Below are 22,670 nucleotides of genomic sequence, written 5' to 3'. Positions count from 1 at the left end.
GGGAGGAGCCTGGATTGAGGTCACAGACACACACAAACAACACATTTAGCAGGGCACATGGCCTTGGCTGTGGACTGCGGTACACCGCTGGTGTGCCAAACTTCATGGCGCAACACCCAGACAGGCAGGCAGGCAGACAGGCAGACAGACAGACAGGCAGAGAGCAAGTGACAGACATAGACAGACACATGTACTGACGTGGACACATGCACACACTCGTGCGAGTGCAGCGTGTGGACACAAATACAGTCGTGCACAAATAGTTACACATACACACGCCACGGTAGCCTTACCCTTGCATAGTGCAGCTCCACCCCGTAGAGCTCCAGCGAGCGTGCTGTGTTCAGATAATTAAACTCGGACTGGGCCGGCGACAGACCACTAAAGAGAGAGAGAGAGAGAGAGAGAGAGAGTCAGAAAGACATATGTGGGTAGACAGTCAAAGAAAGAAATGGAATGAACAAAGAGGAAGAGAGGAATACAGTTGAAAAAGAAGAGACGTGAAAGAGAGAGAACACCAAAGGAAATGAGGAGGGTGGGGGGGGGATAAGTAGCCTGGTTAATAAACCAGACCGAATCAGCCGTTGGCAAAAAAAAAATTGCCTGCCGGCGGATTACGGTCTGGAGAGGCTCAATTGTACGCCCATTTCCTACACCAGAGAAATGGGGCGGCCAATCGGGACACGGTATGCAATATGGGCGGGCTTTGGTACAGTGACTTTCAATGCTTGAGACCTTTGACTGACAGTAGCTCTGACCAATTGCGTCAAAGAGAAAATGTTTCAACCCGCTGCCCTGGAAATGAAATCCAAGCTGAGCCTCCCCAGACTAATATCCCGCGGTCCGTGCGATATTAGTCTGGTTTATTAACCAGGCTAGGGGATAAGAGAGGTGGAGCATTGAGGGAGAGAGGGAACGAGAACAAGAGAGAGAGATACACAGAAAGACACAGAGAGAGCGTGTGCGTGTACCTGTGCTGCTGGTGGTGTTTGTGAACTTCTTTGTGGAAGTCCTGTGGCGGGTTGGGGATGAAGCAGAACTCAGACAGGTAACCTGCAGCGTGGTCCACCTCGTTGTAGTCGCCCAGCTCAGCTACACAAAACAGAAGGATGGACACAGACACCAAGAGACAGGGTTAGTTCCGTTGACTATGGCAAAAATGACTAAATAAAAACTAACTAAGGAGAAGAGATCTAGTAGAACTAAAGGATGTATTGTTTCTGTGTGGAGTTGGCATGTTCTCCCTGTGTCCCCTCACAAAGGCAATCCTGTTCTCTATACTGCCTGATGGAGGGGAATGGAACTGGTTGGAATAACGTGTTCCTTCCACGTGCTACGTCCAACCGGGGAACACTCCCCCCCACTGCACACCTACACCCCCCCCCCCCCCTGCAATCTCACCCTGCCCCGCTGTACTTGACCATTTCACTCCAATATCTCTCCCCTCACTTCTTGACATAGTTTCCCATCTCCGGCCTACAAACTGCCCCACTGATAGCATTCTCCCCCGCCTTCTCAAAGAAGTTTTCGACACTGTCGGCCCAACCCTAGTCACTCTATTAAACACATCCCTAAATCATCATCTTTGGACAACACCCCACCCCCCCCTCTGTCACCAACCTCGGCCCCCTTACATCTAACATCCATACCAGTGCAAAGAATCTTGGCGTTATATTCGACAACCATTTCAACTTCGACAAACAGATCAGCTCGGTTGTTAAAACTAGTTTCTACCATCTTCGTCTACTTGCCAAGATCAAACCCTACCTCCCCCTCAAACAATTCGAAACTGTCATCCACTCATTCATCTCCTCCAGACTAGACTACTGTAACGCCCTTTATCATGGTATCCCCCAATCCGCTCTCAGACGACTCCAACTGGTACAAAATGCTGCTGCCCGCCTCCTCACCGGTACCAAAAAATATGACCACATCACACCAGTCTTAATTTCACTTCATTGGCTCCCCATAAAACAGAGAATCGATTTCAAGATTATTTTATTCACCTTTAAATCCCTCAATGGCCTGCCCCCCCATATATGGCCGAACTCATCCAACAATACTACCCCACCAGAGCACTGAGGTCTGCGGACCAGTCATTGCTGACCGTGCCAACGTCACGCACCCTCAGAACAAGAGGTGACCGCGCTTTTGCGGTGGCAGCCCCTAAGCTCTGGAACAACCTCCCCCCCCCCCCATATTAGAGCTGCTCAATCTATCAATATATTCAAATCCCTTCTCAAAACGCACCTTTTTTCCCTTGCTTTTAATGTGAACTGATTTTAACCTTTTTAGCCACTGCATATTATTTGAATTTGTTTATTGTTGTCTTTTGTTGTGAAGCACTTTGGTCAACTTCGATTGTTTTATACGTGCTATATAAATAAAGTTTTGACTGTCAGGTGCAAAGACGCGGCTTGGACTCCTCATACATTGAAGGAAGCATGAGGTCAGTCCCTTGTTCTCCCCAGGTTGGCAGAGGGAGTGTAGAGCTCAGGATTATGATATTATGATTAGATAATTGACACTGCGTGAAAAAATGAGTTACAATGTAGTAGACGAGGGGTATAAAGGCACAATTAAGCTATTGCATCCAGCTATAGCACATACAGCATTGGATGATATAATGAACATGTGAAGTGATCTCTGTGAAGGAGCCGGACAGTTATAGCCCTGCAGAGGGGTCTGCTGACCTATTGACCCTCAAGAATGTTCAGTATGGTACTTTCTGACTGAGACAGCAGTCACAGCATCAAGTGATACACACACACTGTCAATGCTGACAGAATCTTTACTGGGAACTGTCCAATTCCAGAGTATTGGCCTTCATGTTCATAGGAAATATACATTCTATTGACTTGTTTCCCTACAGACTCAGTCCCATGGGATACCCTTGTACCATAAAGACTTGATCCCATTCATTGGATTAAGCGTCATCGCCACAGATCACACCCTGACTTTGGATATGTCATAATGTTTGAATGTTTTATGTCATAAAAGCATTCGATTCCATGATCATCGATTGGAAATATGACATTCACTGTACAATAAATGTAATTGTTGCAGATTGTGTGTTATGTGAAATCTAAAGCCATGATGAGTGCATGCGTACACAAAATGACCTTTCCCAAAATTAACTTCCAAGAGACTTTGCTTCACAACAACATGTTGACAACTAATGCATGTTGAAAGGACATTGACTCACAAGACATCTCAATGTCTCCATCTTGCAATGAGAGTGACATACTGTATGGTAACTGAGCCATGCATTGCACAACGAAGAGAGCTACTGTATATAATGAAGAGAGAGATGAAGCCCAGCCAGGAATCCGGGAAAGTATAGGACTAGTGAGACCAGAGGATCGGATAGGAATCCAGGACCCGGGTGGAGGGAGAGGAGAGGAACCAGAAGGAACCAGAGAGAAGGATGTCTGATGAGAGGCTCTTGGCCACATCGCTACACAGACCAACCCCGCTGCTCTGACCTGAGCATCCCAGACCATCCCAGGCAATCCCAGGCACTACAACGAAAGGCTCAGGGGTTACTAGGGCTGACCTTCGATTCCGTATTTGATGATCGATTCAAAATCGATTCCCGCGTTTCGAACGTCGACGCTTCGAAACGTCAGGGGGGGGGGGGGGGGGGGTGCGCGCGCGAGCAGTGACTCTTTGGCTTAAACAACGATATAGCGGAGAGAAAGGCATGCTTGTATTGGTCTCATTTATTTTAAACAATAAGCAACAACTGTAGCAGGCTTGCAGCCTTCATGAAAGCAGTGACGCACAAATAATTTGGCTTAATAAAACATCCGACCGTAACAAGTCAACTGCCTGAAACAGGCATTACCTCTCCATCAAATAAAAATATATATAATCCAAACTCCTCTGTCAATTGTAAACGAACGGTAACATGAATGAACTTTTCAAGCCTGACACTTGTCAGAAATAAAATCAACCACGGTTGATTTGATTGATCATAAAGTTAATGTGACTGTGAGTGTGCGTATGGGAAAAAATATATAAACTTCACAGATTATAGATCACTTGGAATTATAACAATCTGAGTATTGCCTGAATAATGCCACTAGTGAAATCCCATTTTTTTATCGACATGCGATGCCGATGGAGAAATCCCACATAGTTAAATTTACCTCATAGTCATGCTGCATGCGCTGTTGGTCGATGAAGAATTATAATCCAAGGTTTGTCAATCATATTATGGTTTATGGTTGAAAGTAAACCATAATATTAAAGTAAACTCTAAGAAGAGATCTGCAGACTGCAGTGCAGAATGCATGCAGCTCCACTTGCTAATTGAGTTGACATTTGCGCAACTTCACTGCATTACAGTAATTAGTTATTTGCCAGCACCTGCTCCAATATAGGCCTAAATCAAACTTTATTTATATAGCACATTTAAAACAATAAAAGCTGACCAAAGTGCTGTAGGCCTGCAGGCTGAAACAAGTGGAGCATCGCATCACCATCGGCGCAAAAAAAAAAAGCATAATTAAAAGACAAAACACAGGCAAATAGTATATGCTACATTATTACAATAATACGATCAGGTGCAATTAAATGCCAAAGAGAAAAGGTGTTTTGGTCTGGGTCTAGGAGCAAAAAATATCAATTCTTCGGTGCACTGAGCGCACTCACCATGTGAATCCAAGCAGCGTAATGGCTCATCGATAAAAGTTGAGATTTTATAGTGGCATTATTCAGGCAATACTCAACAGATTGTTATAATCGCGGACCAAAAGCGGACGCTTTTTTTTAAATGACTATTCGATTCAAAATTTAAAAATCGATTCCCGTGCGTATCGATTGAACGTCGATTAATCGATCCTGGGTCAGCCCTAGGGGTTACCACAGACCATCCAAAGCCCTGTATACCGCCTGCAACGCGACCTCTCTCCCTCAGAACGAAGACAGACGACCCCAGTCTGCCTCTCTCTCAAAGCTCTCAACAAACCAACACTCAGGAAAGTGATGCATTACATCAAGTTTCTAAGTTCATGGCAAAGGACATTATCCATCATATAATTTCATTATAATTTGATTTGTTTCCTGAATTCTATTTGAACTTGCATTAACTCTTGTTTAAGAATTAATTTTGATTTTGATTATTATTCTACTGAGTTTGTCTATAAGCTTAGGTGTGGAAATAAATTGATTCATTTTATTCTATTCTAGTCTATTATTTGCTCAAGAGTTGAACTTACTGGTTTTTGACACATGCAAAGTAAGAAAGGCTATGTAATGGGAAAGATCTTACCTTCCGATTTATTGAGATAAAATAATAATTGATTATTTTATAATCTTTTTAATTATTCTATTAGTGGTTTAAAGTTAAATATAAATTAATATTGTGCTTATGCCTAAGCTCATTTCACTGGTGCCCCTTCTAAATTCAGATTGATTTAGACTCAAACTTATAATTCAGATTTTTGAATAATTATGTCACAATTATGAATTCCACTGAATCTATACAGGATTAAATATATAAAATATCATGGGACAAAAATGTGAGTAAAAAGAAGAACTAAAGGACCAGTAATTTTATGTTTAGTTGCGCTCTGAAAATAGCAGATATACAAGCTCACAACACATCGTGTTGTGAGCTTGTGGATGGGGTAAGTGTAAAATCAGGCATTACGATGCCATCAAGGCCCGCCAAAATAGACTGTAGATTAGTCGACATTTCAGATGACTAAAATATGACTAATACATGGAATTTTATTCAAAAGATGATGACAAACTAAATCAATATTTGCTGTCAAAATCCATCAAAATAAATTAAGACTGCGAAGAGAGAGATAGAGAGAGAGAGAGAGAGAGAGAGAGAGAGAGAGAGAGAGAGAGAGAGAGAGAGAGAGAGAGAGAGAGAGAGAGAGAGAGAGAGAGAGAGAGAGAGAGAGAGAGAGAGAGAGAGAGAGAGAGAGAGAGAGAGAGAGAGAGAGAGAGAGAGAGAGAGAGAGAGAGAGAGAGAGAGAGAGAGAGAGAGAGCGCGCGAGCGAGATAGATAGATAGATAGAGAGAGAGTAAATGTAATATGCTCTTACATGATACTACATACTTGGGGCAGTGCTGTATGATGCAAGAGAAAAATGGCTGCCATGTGAATATGGTCATGAGCCATTAGACCCAGCCAATAGGATGGAGTGGGTGGATGTGTGTGTGTGTGTGTGTGTGTGTGTGTGTGTGTGTGTGTGTGTGTGTGTGTGTGTGTGTGTGTGTGTGTGTGACTGTGTGTGTGTGTGTGTGTGTGTGTGTGTGTTATTCCATATACTGTAGCAGATGGCCAGAAAGCATCTAAACATGTCTAAAAATAGCGGTAAGCATAACATCAACAACTTTACTGTCTTTGATCAATCACAGATAGAAAAGGACAGTGTGATGCATCAGCATGTGGAGGAAAGAGGAGCTATGACTAGTAATGTACAGAGTCCTCTGAGAGAGAGGAAGAGACAGACAGACAGACAGACAGACAAATTACAGTACCTATGAATTTGGGGGTCCTTGAAACAAAATCAGTTGAGAACTACCACCTTAGATCCAAAAATGGAAATGTAATTTCTAATTGAATCTCAATTATTTGTGTGATAATGAATACTCAACTTAAATGTGTGATCGTGACAGGCCTATCAATGACGTGCATTATGGTGTTATTATGTGAAGCCACTTATTTGCTACAATGATTTGAACTGCACCGCACGGAGCCGAGTGGAACGATGGTGTGCGCGCGTGTGGTGTGTGCGTAAACATCCTGAACGCTATTGTAGCTACTATAGTGGTCAGCCTCAAGTACTCCCTGGACTAACCTGATGCCCGGTAGCCTAAGCATATTGACCAGAGAATCAATTCTAACTAACCCCCCTATTGATGTGCTCAGAGCTCCAGGGAGACATACAAGTGTCTTCAAGTCGATACCGTAGCTTTAAGTATCACCCTGGTGAAGAGATAAAGTTTCTCTTCTTTTGCTGGTGTCACCGTTTTAACACAACGTAACATGTGTGATAATGAAGCTTGGTCCACAGCTGACAGGGTGGGGTTTTTTGTCAGATATGTATCCATTTGCAAGACAAATCCATACAGAGTTGTAGTTAAGTCAATAACAAAGAAGAAACGAAAGATACTTTCTCTCTATCTCTCTCTCACATAAGAACCTCAACGCCTTGGCTAGTTCTTCAACTCTCTACGTATGGATTTTCATGTCAACTAACTGTGTTCGACAACACAATGGAACAAGTGGGCTGATCACTCAAAGCAGCGACACTTCAAACTCTTTGTGCACAAGGCGCATCAAGACAGAATCACAAGGCACACAATGTGATGCTTTGTAAGCCTGTAGAGCTTCTTATTCAGCATTTGTGTGTGTGTGTGTGTGTGTGTGTGTGTGTGTGTGTGCGTGCGTGCGTGTGTGGGGGGTCACTTATATGCAAAATAGGAATAACATGTTGAAAAAACTATATAATGTTATATAATGTGTTTTTAGGGTATAGAATTTGCCAATGTATTGGGAAATGAGTGCACACTGCACACAAAGCACTGATATACGGTAGTACAATTCATTTTATAGTTGCATATATTGCGATAATGGGTTGTTGGCACAAAGTCCCAAAGCCCACTTGGACTTGTTTCACAGCACATCGTTTGAGAAGAGAATATGTCATACCCTCGGTTAGCAAAGATTTGCCATAGATGCACATTGTACGTTCATGCTACAGCATTTTCATAAACGTTTTCTGTCTTTCTCTGACTTCTGACTTCTGTTCCACAGTTACCAAATATATATAAAGAATGTTATGACTACCTGCTCTTATCTTTTCTTACATATCTGAGGATGGGGTCATTGTATAACTGAGGCATCATTGGCAGTTTTCCGACAGTAGAATGTATATTTATTTCCAAAATGTATTTCTATTCCCCGGATGAATTTAATTTGTCTCAGCACTCAGGCTGAGCTAACCGAGTTAGACGAATAGCTGCTGCTTCAAGCCCCGTTTTCCCCAAAGCAAACGTTTATCTTCATAATCTGCCCTGACCTAGCGTTAAGATAACCGACAATGCGGACATAGACCCAGCTAATGCTAGTGTGTGTGTGTGTGTGTGTGTGTGTGTGTGTGTGTGCATGCGGTCATGCCCATCATTGGTAGCCAAGTTAACTCTCTTCTCTGACCTATATAGCAGTGAAATCTCCCATGAAATGCTCCAGAGCAGAGCTGCCAGAGTTTGTGAGAGAAATAAGCAACCACGTCTAGGAAAACAAGCTCAAAAGAAGTGACTACTACTAGGCCACAAGAGCACTTTAAACCTATACGGTATACTGTATACATTGGCTATTTGATACAGTATTTGAAAATAGCAGATCTACAACTTCACAATGCATCACATTGCCAGTATGGGCAATGACTAACATCACCCACCCCGTCCCCCGAACACAGGCCAATTGTGTTCGCATAGACTCCTGACAAAGCTGGAATATGCCACGGTGGATTCAAACCTACAACCTCCATGGTGGGCAGGGACAGGGCAGGGAATATTTGGAAACATTCTAATAACACAAATCTAGTAGTAGTTACGGAAAGTTAGAAAAATGTGTGGCAAATCTGGGAAAAAAAGGCTTACCACTAGCTTTCTTCACAATGTGTTCAAAAAGGTGTCTACTAAAACCTCTCAATTTGTTCCAACCCAATTCCCTTGTGAAACTTTGTGACAGCTGCTGAAAGTTGGGGTACCATTAAAGGTAAAAATCACACCCGTGTGAAGTGAGTGGCGCTAATATATTAAAGTCCAACTCATGTTGATTAGGTGATGTAATTGTGATATAAAACAAACGGTGCAAACACAAACATTAAACGCCATTAACAATAAAGAGACAATATGACGTAATGAGGCACACAAACATTGAACTAAAGACAAACATTAAACCTGTGTATAGGAGGGGCTGGCCCCCTCAAAAATAAAAAAAATGGAACCAAGCCCAAATAAGCAACTACACTTTAGAAACAAGACCCCCCTCCAAAGAACACAACCTGCAACTACCAGTATTTTCAAGCAACTATAGTGGCTTGTAAATATTGTGTATTGTATATACAGACAGAGAAGTGCAAAGTCGCTTATAATAAGCAGACATGGCAAGACTGCCCCAGAGAGGTAAAGGACAGAGTGACAGTGAGGCGGAGTGGGGTTATGAGAGAGAGAGAAACAAATACACACCGCAATGAAAACACATATGAGATGAGACAAAAAGACAACAGAGAAAGACAGCAAGAGCGAAAGAAGAGACAGAGACAATGAGAGACGGAGAGAGAGGAGAGAAATGCACACAGACAGAAGCTGGCATGTCACAAGACATTATTCAAGCCAATATGATGACAGAGGGCCCAGTCAGCAAAGCCGTGGGCTAAATGCTAAATCACCACAGTAGATCAGATTAGACTCGAGACTAAATGCTATTACCACCACACTATACTCCCGACTTAAGACTTGGCCTTGTGCACTGCAGCGTTTCCCAACATACGGTCGCTCTCGGGCAGCAGAAACCTCTCATCTCCATATTCTAAATGTTGGCGTTTTCTTTTTTTTCTCCACCCAAAAATGTAATGGCCTACTTGGTCATACTACAGTGTCAAACGAAACAGTCTGACAACCGTTCCCAGGGAACATGTTGGTCCTGATGACCTACTGTAAATGGAAATCCCAAGGTTCAACCCCTGCAAAGTACAAACCAATATAATATTATAGCACCAATGTGTCCCCCGAGTACGAGACTAAGCACATACCTGAATCCATTATGAAAGCCTAAAAGTATAACCCTGAGCAATTTAAGTAGAATAATGCTGTTATATATCGTAACTGCTCCAAAATTCAATTAGGTGCTACTGCATCTACCGTATCTCTGCAAGTCCCCTATACTGTACCATTTTCTCCCAGTGAGGAATCCTTAGCAATAGGTTAAAACAACACTAGCCACAAGCTGGTACAACTGAAGAACATTTCTATCCGTGCTTGCTCATTTCAGCCAGCACTGAAACAAACCCCTAATGGAATTCTAATGGTTCAGCGTGTGGACCACAAATGCGCTGGATGGGACCTCAATCATTACGTTTAAACAGCGTGTGTGCGCTGCTAAATAGAGACCTAATGAATGGCCTTCTATTTGTTATCAGCAGTGTGTGTGTGTGTGTGTGTGTGTGAGGGAAGCGGTACTTACACTGAACGGCATATGACGCCAGAAGCGCGGCTGTGTTGTGCGGACACGGCAATCTGGAGGAAGCGACAAGCACGCACAGAGCAGCACACACACACACACACACACACACACACACACACACACACACACACACACACACACACACACACACACACACACACACACACACACACACACACACACACACACACACACACACACACACACACACACACACACAGAGAGACACTTGATTTAGCTTCATGGATCAATAAAAAAGCTAGTACAGTACTTTACAATAGGAACCGTTTTACATTAACCTAAGTGTTGCTGTAATAACACTACTAATAAAAACCCAATAAAATGGTGAAATGACAGAAAAGTGGGTGGATGGATGATTGCTATTGCTGTTTTTAGCCCAATGAATGTTTTTCGTGTAATATGCTTGCAATGGGTTCAGATTTATGAAAAAACCCCTAGCTTGACAACTCGCATGCTATTAAAGCAGAATTAAAATTTGTACATTTTGCCTGCATATAGGTTATTAATGGTACACCAACATTCAGTAGCTGTCACAGATTCTCCTAGGGAAACTGAATTTCAATCTTTGTGAGATGTGTTACTAGACACCTTTACAAACACAGTGGTGAAAAAATAGATTGATAAATAATTTACTCCCAGAGTAAATTTTTATATTTTAGTCCGGAAAAGTCGACTAAATAATAATCATATCTATAATTATAATGACGACTACACAAACTCACCTTCCAGTTAATATATCCTGCTTGATCTGTAGAAAATATTGGTACCTGAGGAGAGAACAGATGTCAGATTAATACAAGAGGCTAATTAACTGACACAAAGGAGTCGGATTAAACCAGTTATCAGGCATCTTTGCTGGAGTTGTCTGTTGTTACTGTATGTATGAAAACAATGGACACCCATCAGCCCACAGGTCGTGTTAATCAAGGGCCATGCACGTGGGACAATTAATTACATGTCACAACATTGCTACATTTTGCATGAATCTCTAAACTACCTCTCCCTGGCCAGGACCCCTGGGAAACTCCCCCGTCAGGTGAAAAGAAGCAGCTTGGACTCCTCATGCATAGAAGGAAGCATGAGGTCAGGCCAGGTTGGCAGAAGAAGTGTAGCGCCCAGGATTACATTAGATTTTGACACTAGTCTGGGTGAAAAAAAATGGGTTGCAAAATCGTAGGATATAAAAAAGCTCAGTCAGACTTATTGAGGACTAATTGATTTCTCCTTGATTTGGTATGAAACTCACAAAATTCATCAGAACACAGGAAGTTACATCTATACAGATATAGGCCTACAAAATTACTTCACTGCTCCACACATCAATATACTGTATATATTTATGTGTGGTTATTTCATTATGTGACCACGCACACGCTGGGTGAGGGAAGTATAGTATGACCTAAAAAAAATCTAGTATACACCACTGGTCACAGCAGTCTCACGCACACAGCCAGTCACATTGCTAGAACAAACCTATGCCTGCTGCTGCTGCTTTGGAAACCGCCCTAAATATTAAATGAATGGCATTTTTATAATGAATGGCATTTGTATAGTGCTTTTCCAAGTGCTCAAAGCGCTTCACAATGGTTCATTCATTCATATATTGGGAGGTGAAGCGGCAAACAGTCGACGCCTGCGTCCTCACTTCCCACATCCACACACCAATGGTGGCAAGCTAGCATGGACTCATTGGAGGCAGTGTAGGGTTAATTGGACACTTCAACATGTAGACAGGAGGAGCTAGGATTTGAACCGCTGGCCCACGGATCATTAGACAATCTGCTCTACCTCCTGAGCCACAGCCACCCAAGACAAGAGCCTCGTCTTTGATAGATTTAGACAAGTCTAGTTTTAGCAACTACATTGAATTTACCGCCTGACTTATCCGTTGAGGGAGATCTCTGATGATCTGGCAACTCAAGACTAATAATAAACTATCTGTATAAGACTTTTTAACCCATTAGGTCGGGTACCCCTTTTGGAGTTTTAAACATTATGTTATCATTTAGTTATTGAAAAATAGCAGATCTACAAGCTCATAGCGCACCACCAAGTGGCGCGCCACGAGCTTATAGGTCTGCTATTTTTTTTTTTAATCGTGAAGATATTTATTTCAGAAAACTGGAGGATTAAAATTTTGCGGTCAGGCCTAAATGGGTTAAAATAGAGTTGCAAAGCATTAAAGATACACAGAAATGATGTGAGAAAGTACAGGTAAGAGTAAGACACAGTCACACACGCTAAACCCTATTTAAAATCATAGACTTTGTCCCAGCCGCTTACTCTATACCACCATCAGGAAAACAACAATGAAAGCTACTGGAGGGATTACCCATTCTCCTTTCAACAAATCCTCCCTGATCTATATTTTTTACAGTCTATGGTTTGGACCCCCTGAGAGGGAGGGGGGACCCTACAAATGATTTCGGGGGGTCCCCAGATGATTTGCTTACTAAAATAAAATCACACCTGTGTGAATTGAGCGGTGCAACTATACATTTATTGTTATAGTTATGGTACTGTACTGTATTGTAGTGTACAGTGAGAAATGACAGAGTTACCGTGTTGCAGCTTGCCGTGCTTGGACAGACACGTACAGAGACATACAGTACATAGGTACACGCATAGCTGCGTAACGGGGTGGAGGCACCGCTCAAAAACTCAACAGTGAATTGACCACGGGTTCGTGGCCTGGTTTAGCAGACTGGCAGGTGGAATGGGTCATACTTCTCTACGTCGTGAAGTACTGTAAGTGGTGCAACTCAGTGTGGCGGTCCCCGGGGGGACCCCAGAACTTCCAGACCCACAGGAACGCGCCGGTTCCTATGGCAACGCCCCACCGTTCCAGCTATTGGATTGAGAATATAATCACGGTGATTTTCAAACCTCCATAAGTCGGACTCCAGGAGAGCTGTCCTTGGTGGATCTTCTGCCATCCATTTTGGATTTAATTTGTACCGCGACGCTCCCGCCATGTAAAAGCTTCTGATGAAAGGTAAACAGTGTGTGCTTGTTCCAATGTGTAGCAAGTGTGTGTGGGGGGGCGGGCAAACTCAGTCTTTTAAAGTGAACACGTATGGTGGCACCTGGAACTGGGGTTTATGCCAACAGCCGCAATGAATGAGTTAATGAAGTGGTTGCACCACTTAAAAATCTGAATACTTTTTCTACCACTTACCGTGTGTACTCTTCCTGAAGTTTTCCGGGGTCTGTCACAAAGAATTTGACTCTGAAGCTCAGGTTATGGGGAGAGCCTCCTGTAGACAACATGTTAAGACAGTCAAGAGAAGATAACAAAAAAAGAATAAGTATTATTGTCTTCCAAGTAGGCCTGTCACATTGATTACATAATTGTCTAATCCTCAATTATTTGAGATAATTGCATAATCGTCAAAATCGCTTCCTTCACAAAGTGTCACAAAGTAGCGAGTTGCAAGCTTGTAGATCAGCTATTCTAAAAGGCAAACAGATTTTTCACAGATGCTCCAATGTTCAATGGCAAAAAAGCCACAAATAACACGTCATTTGGAACCATTAAATCAATGCGCCCAGCGATTTGCTAACCTGACGCTGCCAGATCCAAAAAGCTTGCTACACAAATTTGTTTCACAGCTTATTTGGATCTGGGATCGCGGAAGCAAATTCGATGACGGGGCTGTTCCTTTTTTTCAAGATACATGGTAGATGATTGGATGGGAGCGTCTGTCTATCACCGTGTGGGCGTGCAAACACAACCAATCATATCGACGTGTCTATATACCGTCACATCCGCTTTTGCACATATCCCGCCTTTAGCTCACGCTGATTGGTTCGGTACGAAGCAGATCTGACTCAGGGCTCAACTCCGTCAGAGATCCCAGATGAGTGTTGTGTTGGGGAATATGTTTCCCCAATACCGCCCTCATCTGGCAGCGTCAGGTTAGCGATTTGCAGCCTCAGAGCCCATTTCAAGGTGGCACAGCACCATCTTCGATAGTGCTAGATATAATAGCATGTAGCCAAAAGACCCTTTGGAGGATCGGCAACCAACGGAGGTATGATTACCTCTAAAGCGACTAGTGACAGACCGATGGGTCGTCAAAAACACACACCTTTGGATATAATTGGAATCATGATTTAGATTAAGAGTTATTCTTAAGATTTTTGATCCCATCCATTAAAATGGAGGGGGAACACTTTGGATGACGACGTCCCACCCGGAAATGACATCGAATGTTGCTCAATAGACGCTCCCAGGCTGCAGACTGGAGCGCTCCGTTATGAAATGTGTAATGTTCGGTCTTTTGATTAATCTCCATCCTGGGCGATGAGCGTAATTATTTGATAGGGCGGAGATCTCTGTCTTGGCCGCTCAGAGTGTTAAATGTGTCAGGCTAATCACAATCATTTGTATGACTTGAATGATGAATTAATAATCTACTTAAATGTTGTAACCGCGACAGCCCTACTTCCAAGGTCAGCCTGCAGAGCACCATTGTTGCTGAGCCGAGTCCTCTATTAAGTTACACACTTGGCTATTGTGGCTTGGTTAGGTGCTGTGTATCAGGTTGAATGTGGCCATTGTCTGAGAATACAATATGTGGGCTTGTTGGTGTAGGAACTATCCATTGCCGTTACGTATTGCCAATCACTTAAGAGACCATCTTTGGTACTTAGAAAGGTTTGCTTTAGATTGAGAAGGAAGTCGATGTTGGCACTCGTATGCCTTTTAATGTGCTACGCGGGATTCAAAGTAAACCCGGATCACCCTCACGAGAAAGACAACATTTGTACCGATCATGCAATAGGAAATCCCCACTTGAGATGGGGAGATATTGCACTTATAAGAATCAGGTGGTATTACTTCTTATTAGGGATGTTAGCAATTAATCGAAAAACGATTAATTGTCGTTGTGTAACAGTTAATAACTAGAAAATTAGAGTGTGGTTGCCGCAGTGGCTTACATATACCCCTCGAACTAATATTGCCAGCAACGCACAAGTAGTTTAAAAAATTCGCCCCCACTTTGGTAGCCACAGAAACGTCTCTACTTGTCTATGTGACATTTCATTCCTCATAAATAAATTCTCATAAATTCCTCACATGGCCTTGCCTGGCCCTGTATCTCAAATGGTCAAATTAATATTTGATCAAGGAATATAATATGCCTTTTGCATTCTTTCTGTATATCAGCAAATGTATTGTATGTATTTTTATGTTAGACATTATTGAGGGAAATTAATATTCTCAGATAAAAAAATAAACAATAAACGCTGCTTATCAACTAACCGGTTAATGGATCGATAAGGTAATCAAATACCAATTAATAGATAATTTGCATCCCTATGTGTTATCCAGTAGGTGTCCTACCAGACACCAGGAGAGTAGGGAGACCACCTCTATCCACCTCTAAACCACAGATGTAGTTCTGGTTATACTGTATCAACATACAAGTTCAAATAATTATTATTAAATAATTTTATTCGTTAAAATAATTCCCTGATTGCTTAAAGTTTTACAATACATCATACCTAGTTTGGTTCTGTACAAACTGTAACCAGAAGGTTGTGGCTTCTGTAGGCTTTCAGTGACTATGAATGGATTTAAGACCATGGATACGGAAGCTACTAGGACAATATTCCCTCTCCACCATCTGCAACAATATCTGGACAACAATGCATGAATAGTCTTCACCTCCAGATATCATCTGACCTGTCATGGCTGGGATGCCCACATCAATTGCTATATAATCTCAAAGACACCGCCAAGAACTACCTCACTAATATTTCAGTGTTGCCTCCTTAAAACAAATTTATTTGACGACTGACAAGATACGGTATGCAAAGGATTGTACACAATAGGGCATATGACCATGGATGTTATCTTGTATTGTGCGAAGGATTAGGATTCAAATGTCACCATCTGATCAAACCTCAGACATGTGAAGATTATATCAAACAAGTTTGAACAAAACTGAATGTCATCCTGTTTATTGTGATGCCCAATACGAGCACCGTGGCAAGTGTGTGCACTTCAGTCATGGAGTGTACTTGGATTATAATCGACGAAGGCCAGTCATTAAATGTGTGATCGAGTCTCGTCACAGTTTGAGGGTTTGAGCAATACGTTGAGGTGACACATGGTTGGCTATGACACTGCCCTGCTTAGATACACATTTTATAGCCGTGTTTATGCGTGTTATATGCAAAAATTCATAAGTAACAAAAACTGCAGGCAGAATATGAAAGCAAAAAGATGTAGACCAACGCATTAAGCGAGAATTCAACATCTTTACTGTGGGAAAGAAAAAGAAAAGAAAACAGTGAAATACTGTTTTGTTTTTTCTTCCTCCATTCATTTCAATCAGTAGCTAACAAAAACACTGGGTTGAATCACAGTTCAACTGCAGCTGCAGGAGCACTACTGAATTGATGTCTTCTCTGTAATTGTTCTGAAAGTTACACATTCTATTACTCATTATTATCAAAAACAAGAGCAGAGTTGAAGTGGAGTTTAATCATCGCTGTAGGAGAATTCTGAATTTTAAATCATGCCTAAAATGGACTGAGACGGTCGATTTAATCACTTAAGGTGGCTGATTTATTTTATTAACCACTTACAATAAGCCCTATTTTATACTTCGGCTAATCAAAAATCAAGAGTCATGTTTGCCATTTTTAGAATTTCTTTTTGACCCTGAAATTGTTTGAAAAATGTTGCCTCTAATGACATTTGGCCAGGTGGACATTGGCTAAATGGATGCCCGCGGTGGATTGAAGTCGGCTCTTGGGTTTTTGGACATTCAGTCGACAGTTTGTTTAAGGTGGCACGTGTGAAGAGTTCACATACTTTTTAACTGCTTCCTGATGGGCTTGTTGGGATCCAGCCAGCGCTGTAAAACATTGATGAGAAGAGACTTAGGAGACACCATAACACTTCCACTGCACTACTACACGGTCTCAATAATTCACCACCAGCTCAGTCAGCTACACACACTCGTGCCAGACACATTAACACTGTTCATGCGCATGCACACACACACACACACACACACACACACACACACACACACACACACACACACACACACACACACACACACACACACACACACACACACACACACACACACACACACACACACACACACACACAGGTGTAGTTGAATATTTACACTTAATATTTACAGTCTCAAACACCTTGACTTTAGAAAAGCTTGTCAGAGATAAATTACACGCATGCATGCACGCACGCTCGCACAAGCACACGCACACACAGTGATACTGACCGGTGTGTCTGAGGAGTCGTCAGTCAGGTGAAGGCCAAAGTAATCTCTCTCGGTCAGCTCCAGGTGTTTAAAGACAGCGTCCAGCAGCACCTGACTATGGTCTGACTTCTGCAAAGGGAGACACATCATGTTACACTGCATTAAGAATTTAAGATCAGTAAAAACTAAAAGCACGACCCTATGTATCTGAGAGGTGTGTGTCTGTGTGTGCGCACACATATGCATGCCAGTGGGGGGGGTGGGGGGGGGGGGGACTTGTAAAGTTTAGTATGAAAATATAAATCCTCAAATGAACCGGGAGGGAGCAGCAGCGGGGAGGAGAGAAGGAGATTGTTTATCGTGTGTGGAACAATAACATTGTGTCAGATCCACATGTACTTCTCAAGAGGGAGAGAGGGACCGTTAGTCAGGACGAAATAGATGAAAATCTAGCTAATCTGGTACAAAGAATCTTTTCTCGTTGCTTGGGATTTTGTGTGCATGTGCACGTGCGTGTGTGTGGTGTCCATGAGTGAGAGAGAACAGTCTGATGTCAAATCCTTGTTAAAGGAGAATTCCATGCTAGAATGCTTTCTTATCTTTCTGACCTTTCTTTGTAGTTGTTACATCCCCACCAAAGAGGTCCAGGTGTTTTTTTGTGCAAAAACTCCTTATTGGCTATTTTCCCTACCATAAGCCCTCAATGAATTGCATTGCATTGAATGGGAATTGAATGGGGCTATGGGGTGTTATGCTAATTCGCTTATTTCCATCGAAAGAAGTAGTAAAGTGTGCCGCTTGGGATATTATTTACATTATGAAGAGAGGATATAAAGAAATTATAATTTTGAGCGATGGAAATAAGCAAATTAGCACAACACCCCATAGCCCCATTCAATTCCCATTCAATTCAATGCAATTCATTTAGGGTTCATGGTAGGGGAAATAGCCAATAAGGAGCTTTTGCACAAAATAACACCTGGACATCTTTGGTGGGGACGTAACAACTACAAAGAAAGGTAAGAAAGCCTTTTAGTATGGAATTCTCCTTTAAGTGAGAGTAAACTCTGATACCCTTTATGGATGAGTCCATGTATTCATTCATTGGTTCGTTCGTTCATGGACAGAGTGAGGACTGTCTTTGGACATTATGGGCAAAAAACACCTTCAACAGTGTCAGTAGCTCACTAGCTAACCGAGTTGTTGGGTGATTGACTGACTGGCAGGCAGGCAGACCAAGTGACCAAACTGACTAAAGAAAACAAATTGCCTGACTAACAGACTTAAAAATGACTGGCTGATGAAAATGTTCCAGACAAGATGGCTACATGTGACTGACTGAATCACTCGCTGAATGGGTGACTGACTGAATGATGTGCTGACTGACCGGGAATACAGACACACACATGAGGAAGTGAAGAAACACACAGGCCTCTAATCGGATGTTTCCTCATGGAGGGCTATTCATAGATATGTCTGAGACTGTGTGTGCGTTCGTGTATGTGTGCTTGTGTGTGCATGCGTGCGTGTGTGCGTGCGTGTGTGCACGGCGTACGCATGCGTACGCGTGAGAGAGAGAGAGATTGCACCCCCTATATGAAGTGGCTTTTTAGGCTGGATGTGGGAGCCCACTGTGGCGTTTTTATATACTGTGCTCCCAGGAAACTAGTCGCCACAGTGTGTGTGTGTGTGTGTGTGTGTGCGCACGCGCGTGTATGTGTGTGCCTGTCCTGGTCCCCTCTGGTATTCAGAAAGCGAGCCAAATGTGCAAATGCTGCCAATGCAGAAGCAAACAACCATACATTATTTAAATGGAGCGAGGAGCGCCCACACACACACACACACACACACACACACTTTATGTTCTCTTGCACAACCAACTACAGCAGCAAACTCTATAATGGAGCAGAAACATAGTTGGTGGGATGAAGAGTGAGAGACCCTCGTAGTGACTGTGAAAGTGAGAGAGAGAGAGAGAGAGAGAGAGAGAAACCAAGAGGCTGGGAACGACGAAAAGGAGTGATTGACGATGCAGCGGAGGAAGACAAACGTTCTTTGTGTCGGTCTTCATCAATCCACCAGCAACACTGAGTGAAATACACTGTGTCTGTGTGCGTGCATGCGTGCGTGTGTGCGTAGCTGTCTTCATGAGCGTGTGTGTTAAAGGGGGATGAGAAAGGGACAGAGAAAGTAACAGAGAGAGACATTGAGAAAGAGGAATGATTGAGAGAGAGTGAGGGAGATGTTCTGATAAAGGGACTTTCACTTCACACACATACTTAGGCCCATACTGACATCAATGCACGCCATTGTCTATTCACAGCTTTGGCAATATTGTACAAGATCAGAGGCTTCATGTTCAGAGTTTGCATTTGTTTGCATTTTGTCAAACGTTATTAAAACATTACCTGAATAATTGACTCCTGTGCTACCAAAAAGATCCAGCTCAGTTAGCCAGCTCCGTGGCCTTGTAGTTAGAGTGTCTGCCCTTAGACTGGGAGGTCAGGGGTTCGATCCCTGGCCGGGTCATACCAAAGCCTCTGAAATATGGGACCCAATGCCTCCCTGCTTGGCACTCAGCATCAAGAGTTGGATTGGGGTTAAGTCCCTGCGACATACTAGCGTCAAGTCGATGGGATATACTTGTACATCAAGCTGCCTCACACTACAGAAACATGATAAATCACTGTGGGAGACATAGGGCTGACCCCAAGAAAAGGAAAAATTTGAGTTTATTTTAAATCATTTTATTTTTTAAATCAAAATAGCTGATCTACAAGCAAGCCCACAACCTCGGATGGATGACGATCACCACGGACACGTCGGACAGCGCCGCATTTTTCGGAGATAACAGCAAGATGATCCTACTTTGAATGGGAGCCTATGGGGTGCGTACTGCGTGCACACATATCCTGGTAAATGGTGCAGTCACATAGTGTCTTTTATCCAAGGTGCTTTACAGAGACATTGCATTATATTCACCCACCGATGCCGGAGGAAACCATGCAAGGCACCAACCTGCACATCAGGAGCAATAAAACTGAAGTTGCTGTGCCAACGTGTTCAAGAATGATGGAAATTCGCAAGACGTGAGGCAACTTGTCAAGACAGGAATACAGGTTGGTGAAAGAAACACACTCTCTCTCTCTCTCTCTCTCTCTCCCACAACTCACACACCCACACTCACACAAACAAACTGAAAGCTGACATGCAAATAAGAACTGTAAACTGAATGACCATTCTAACATGGTGCACATAATTAGACTATCCTTCCCACACCACACAATATAATATGCACACACACACACACACACACACACACACACACACACACACACACACACACACACACACACACACACACACACACACACACACACACACACACACACACACACACACACACACACACACACACACACACACACACACACACACACACAGAATATTTGGGAAATAAAGTAAGAGGTATAATACAGCTAGCTTTACACCCACCCACAATATGACACCCTCACACCCATCTCCACATAGCAGCACCTCTCTATTTCTGGAGCTGGGGCAAGCATGAGCACCACCACAGAGACACACCCATGCTGCAGCGTGTGCGCACGCACGTGCACGCACACGCACACCTAATCTATTCTCCATATTGTTTTCACACAAATACTCAGCCGTACTCCCTCACACAAACACACATAATTAGAACGAAGCAGTGTCACCAAAAACCAGCAGCTGCACCAGTGTGTGTGTCTAATTTCTCCATTCCGGCTCCTTGGTTTCATCTCCCAGTTATAGAGAAGAGGAACAGAGGTGGATGAGCCACACGCACGCGACCTCACGGCAGTAAGAGCGGCTTCATCACTGTACAAACCATGAGCGATATAATGTCACCCTGAGAGTGTGCAAAGGGAACGAACTTCTTGTTGCATTTGTACACGGTACACTCTGGGTAAGATTAAAACTGAGGAATTTACTGTGACCTGTTCTAAAATACATTCAGAATTTACCGTGTCAACACCTACAGTAGCAACTAGCAACACCTAGCAACTGCTAGCAAACAGTCGGCAAGCTGACGCGCCATAGGGTTTTAAGTAACACATTAGATTCAGACACTAGTTCTCTAACTCTTTCAGGCCGCGGACCCCCACATTCATATGCAGTGATCCGCAATGTGAGAATGTTTTGTGCCAGGGACCCCCAAAAAATGCTAAACTACCGTATTCAAAGCTTTTCCAAGTTGTTGTTTCATGTTTTTGAGGTGTCCTATGTCCTATGTCCAGCTTTTGGTGTGTGCCAAAACTTTGTCCTACACAAACACTAAAATGCCATTGGCAATGAATGGACAATTTCTTGTGTAAACATTGCGTAACGCAAACATTGATGGTGAATGATATGATGTATGATGATGTACGATGATAAGAGCGCCCCTCACTTCACACAGGTGTGATTTTAGTTTTAGTTTTTTTTTCTCCTCTGCTGGGTTCAAAGCCGGCCAACCCAAAGAGACGATCAATAGAAAGGCTGTTGCTTCAAGGATGTCTTCTTGTCTTTCCAGGAAGTAACTTCTTGCTGCTGCAGTAGGGGGTATGGGGGGAGGTACTGATCAATGACCATAGAGACTGACTGAGACGGACTCATTCATTCACATGCACACAGAGAGAGAGAGAGAGCGAGCGACAGAGTGAGAGGAAAATATAATCTAAGAAAGGCCTGGAGAGAGAGGAAGTGAGGGTAAGTAAGTAAGCAAGTACATTTTATTCATAGGGTAGATATGAAATATAGGAGATTGTCGAGAGAGATTGTGAGAAAGCGATCCCGAGAGGGGGGGGGGTCGAGGGATGATGCAGACGGATGAAACAAGGAAGAGAGACATACGTACGTATAAGAGAGAGAAAGAGAAAGAGACAGAGAGAGATAGAAAAAGAGAAGAGAGAGGGACAGAGAGGGGGCGGGGGTATGGGCTTAGGACGAAGATTTATGTCTGTGCATTTAATATGGATTCCATTTAAGTTTTATTTACACTTTTTTTTAATTACAGCAATGCCCACGTATGTCCATGCATTTAATGGGTGATTTTGTTTATGTTGTGTTTACACTGTTGTAATTACAGTAATACCCATGTATTTCAGATTGTCTACCAGACTGCTATAGGTGACAATAAAACTTGAACGATCCAATGGCATTGC

The 22,670-nt window shown here is 42.8% G+C and overlaps 1 protein-coding gene across 4 annotated transcripts in view; it reads right to left on the bottom strand.

Annotated features, from left to right (window-relative positions):
• Positions 1 to 22,670, bottom strand: part of ptpn4a (protein tyrosine phosphatase non-receptor type 4a) — a 106,876-nt gene that overhangs the window by 41,948 nt on the left and 42,258 nt on the right. For all 4 annotated transcript variants that reach the window (XM_080786317.1, XM_080786319.1, XM_080786318.1 and 1 more), the window contains exons 3-9: positions 17,506 to 17,613; positions 17,067 to 17,109; positions 13,416 to 13,494; positions 10,960 to 11,004; positions 10,217 to 10,269; positions 972 to 1,092; positions 294 to 381 (exon numbers count right to left, since the gene is read on the bottom strand). In XM_080786317.1, the coding sequence (XP_080642443.1) occupies positions 294 to 381; positions 972 to 1,092; positions 10,217 to 10,269; positions 10,960 to 11,004; positions 13,416 to 13,494; positions 17,067 to 17,109; positions 17,506 to 17,613 (537 nt within the window). The remainder of the gene's footprint in view (positions 1 to 293; positions 382 to 971; positions 1,093 to 10,216; positions 10,270 to 10,959; positions 11,005 to 13,415; positions 13,495 to 17,066; positions 17,110 to 17,505; positions 17,614 to 22,670) is intronic.

The sequence above is a fragment of the Protomyctophum bolini genome (assembly GCF_963924005.1).
Source record: "Protomyctophum bolini genome assembly, chromosome: 16".
In the NCBI taxonomy this organism is placed as follows: domain Eukaryota; kingdom Metazoa; phylum Chordata; class Actinopteri; order Myctophiformes; family Myctophidae; genus Protomyctophum; species Protomyctophum bolini.
Note: the sequence above shows the minus strand (reverse complement) of the source record. Positions and strands in the feature narration are given on the sequence as shown.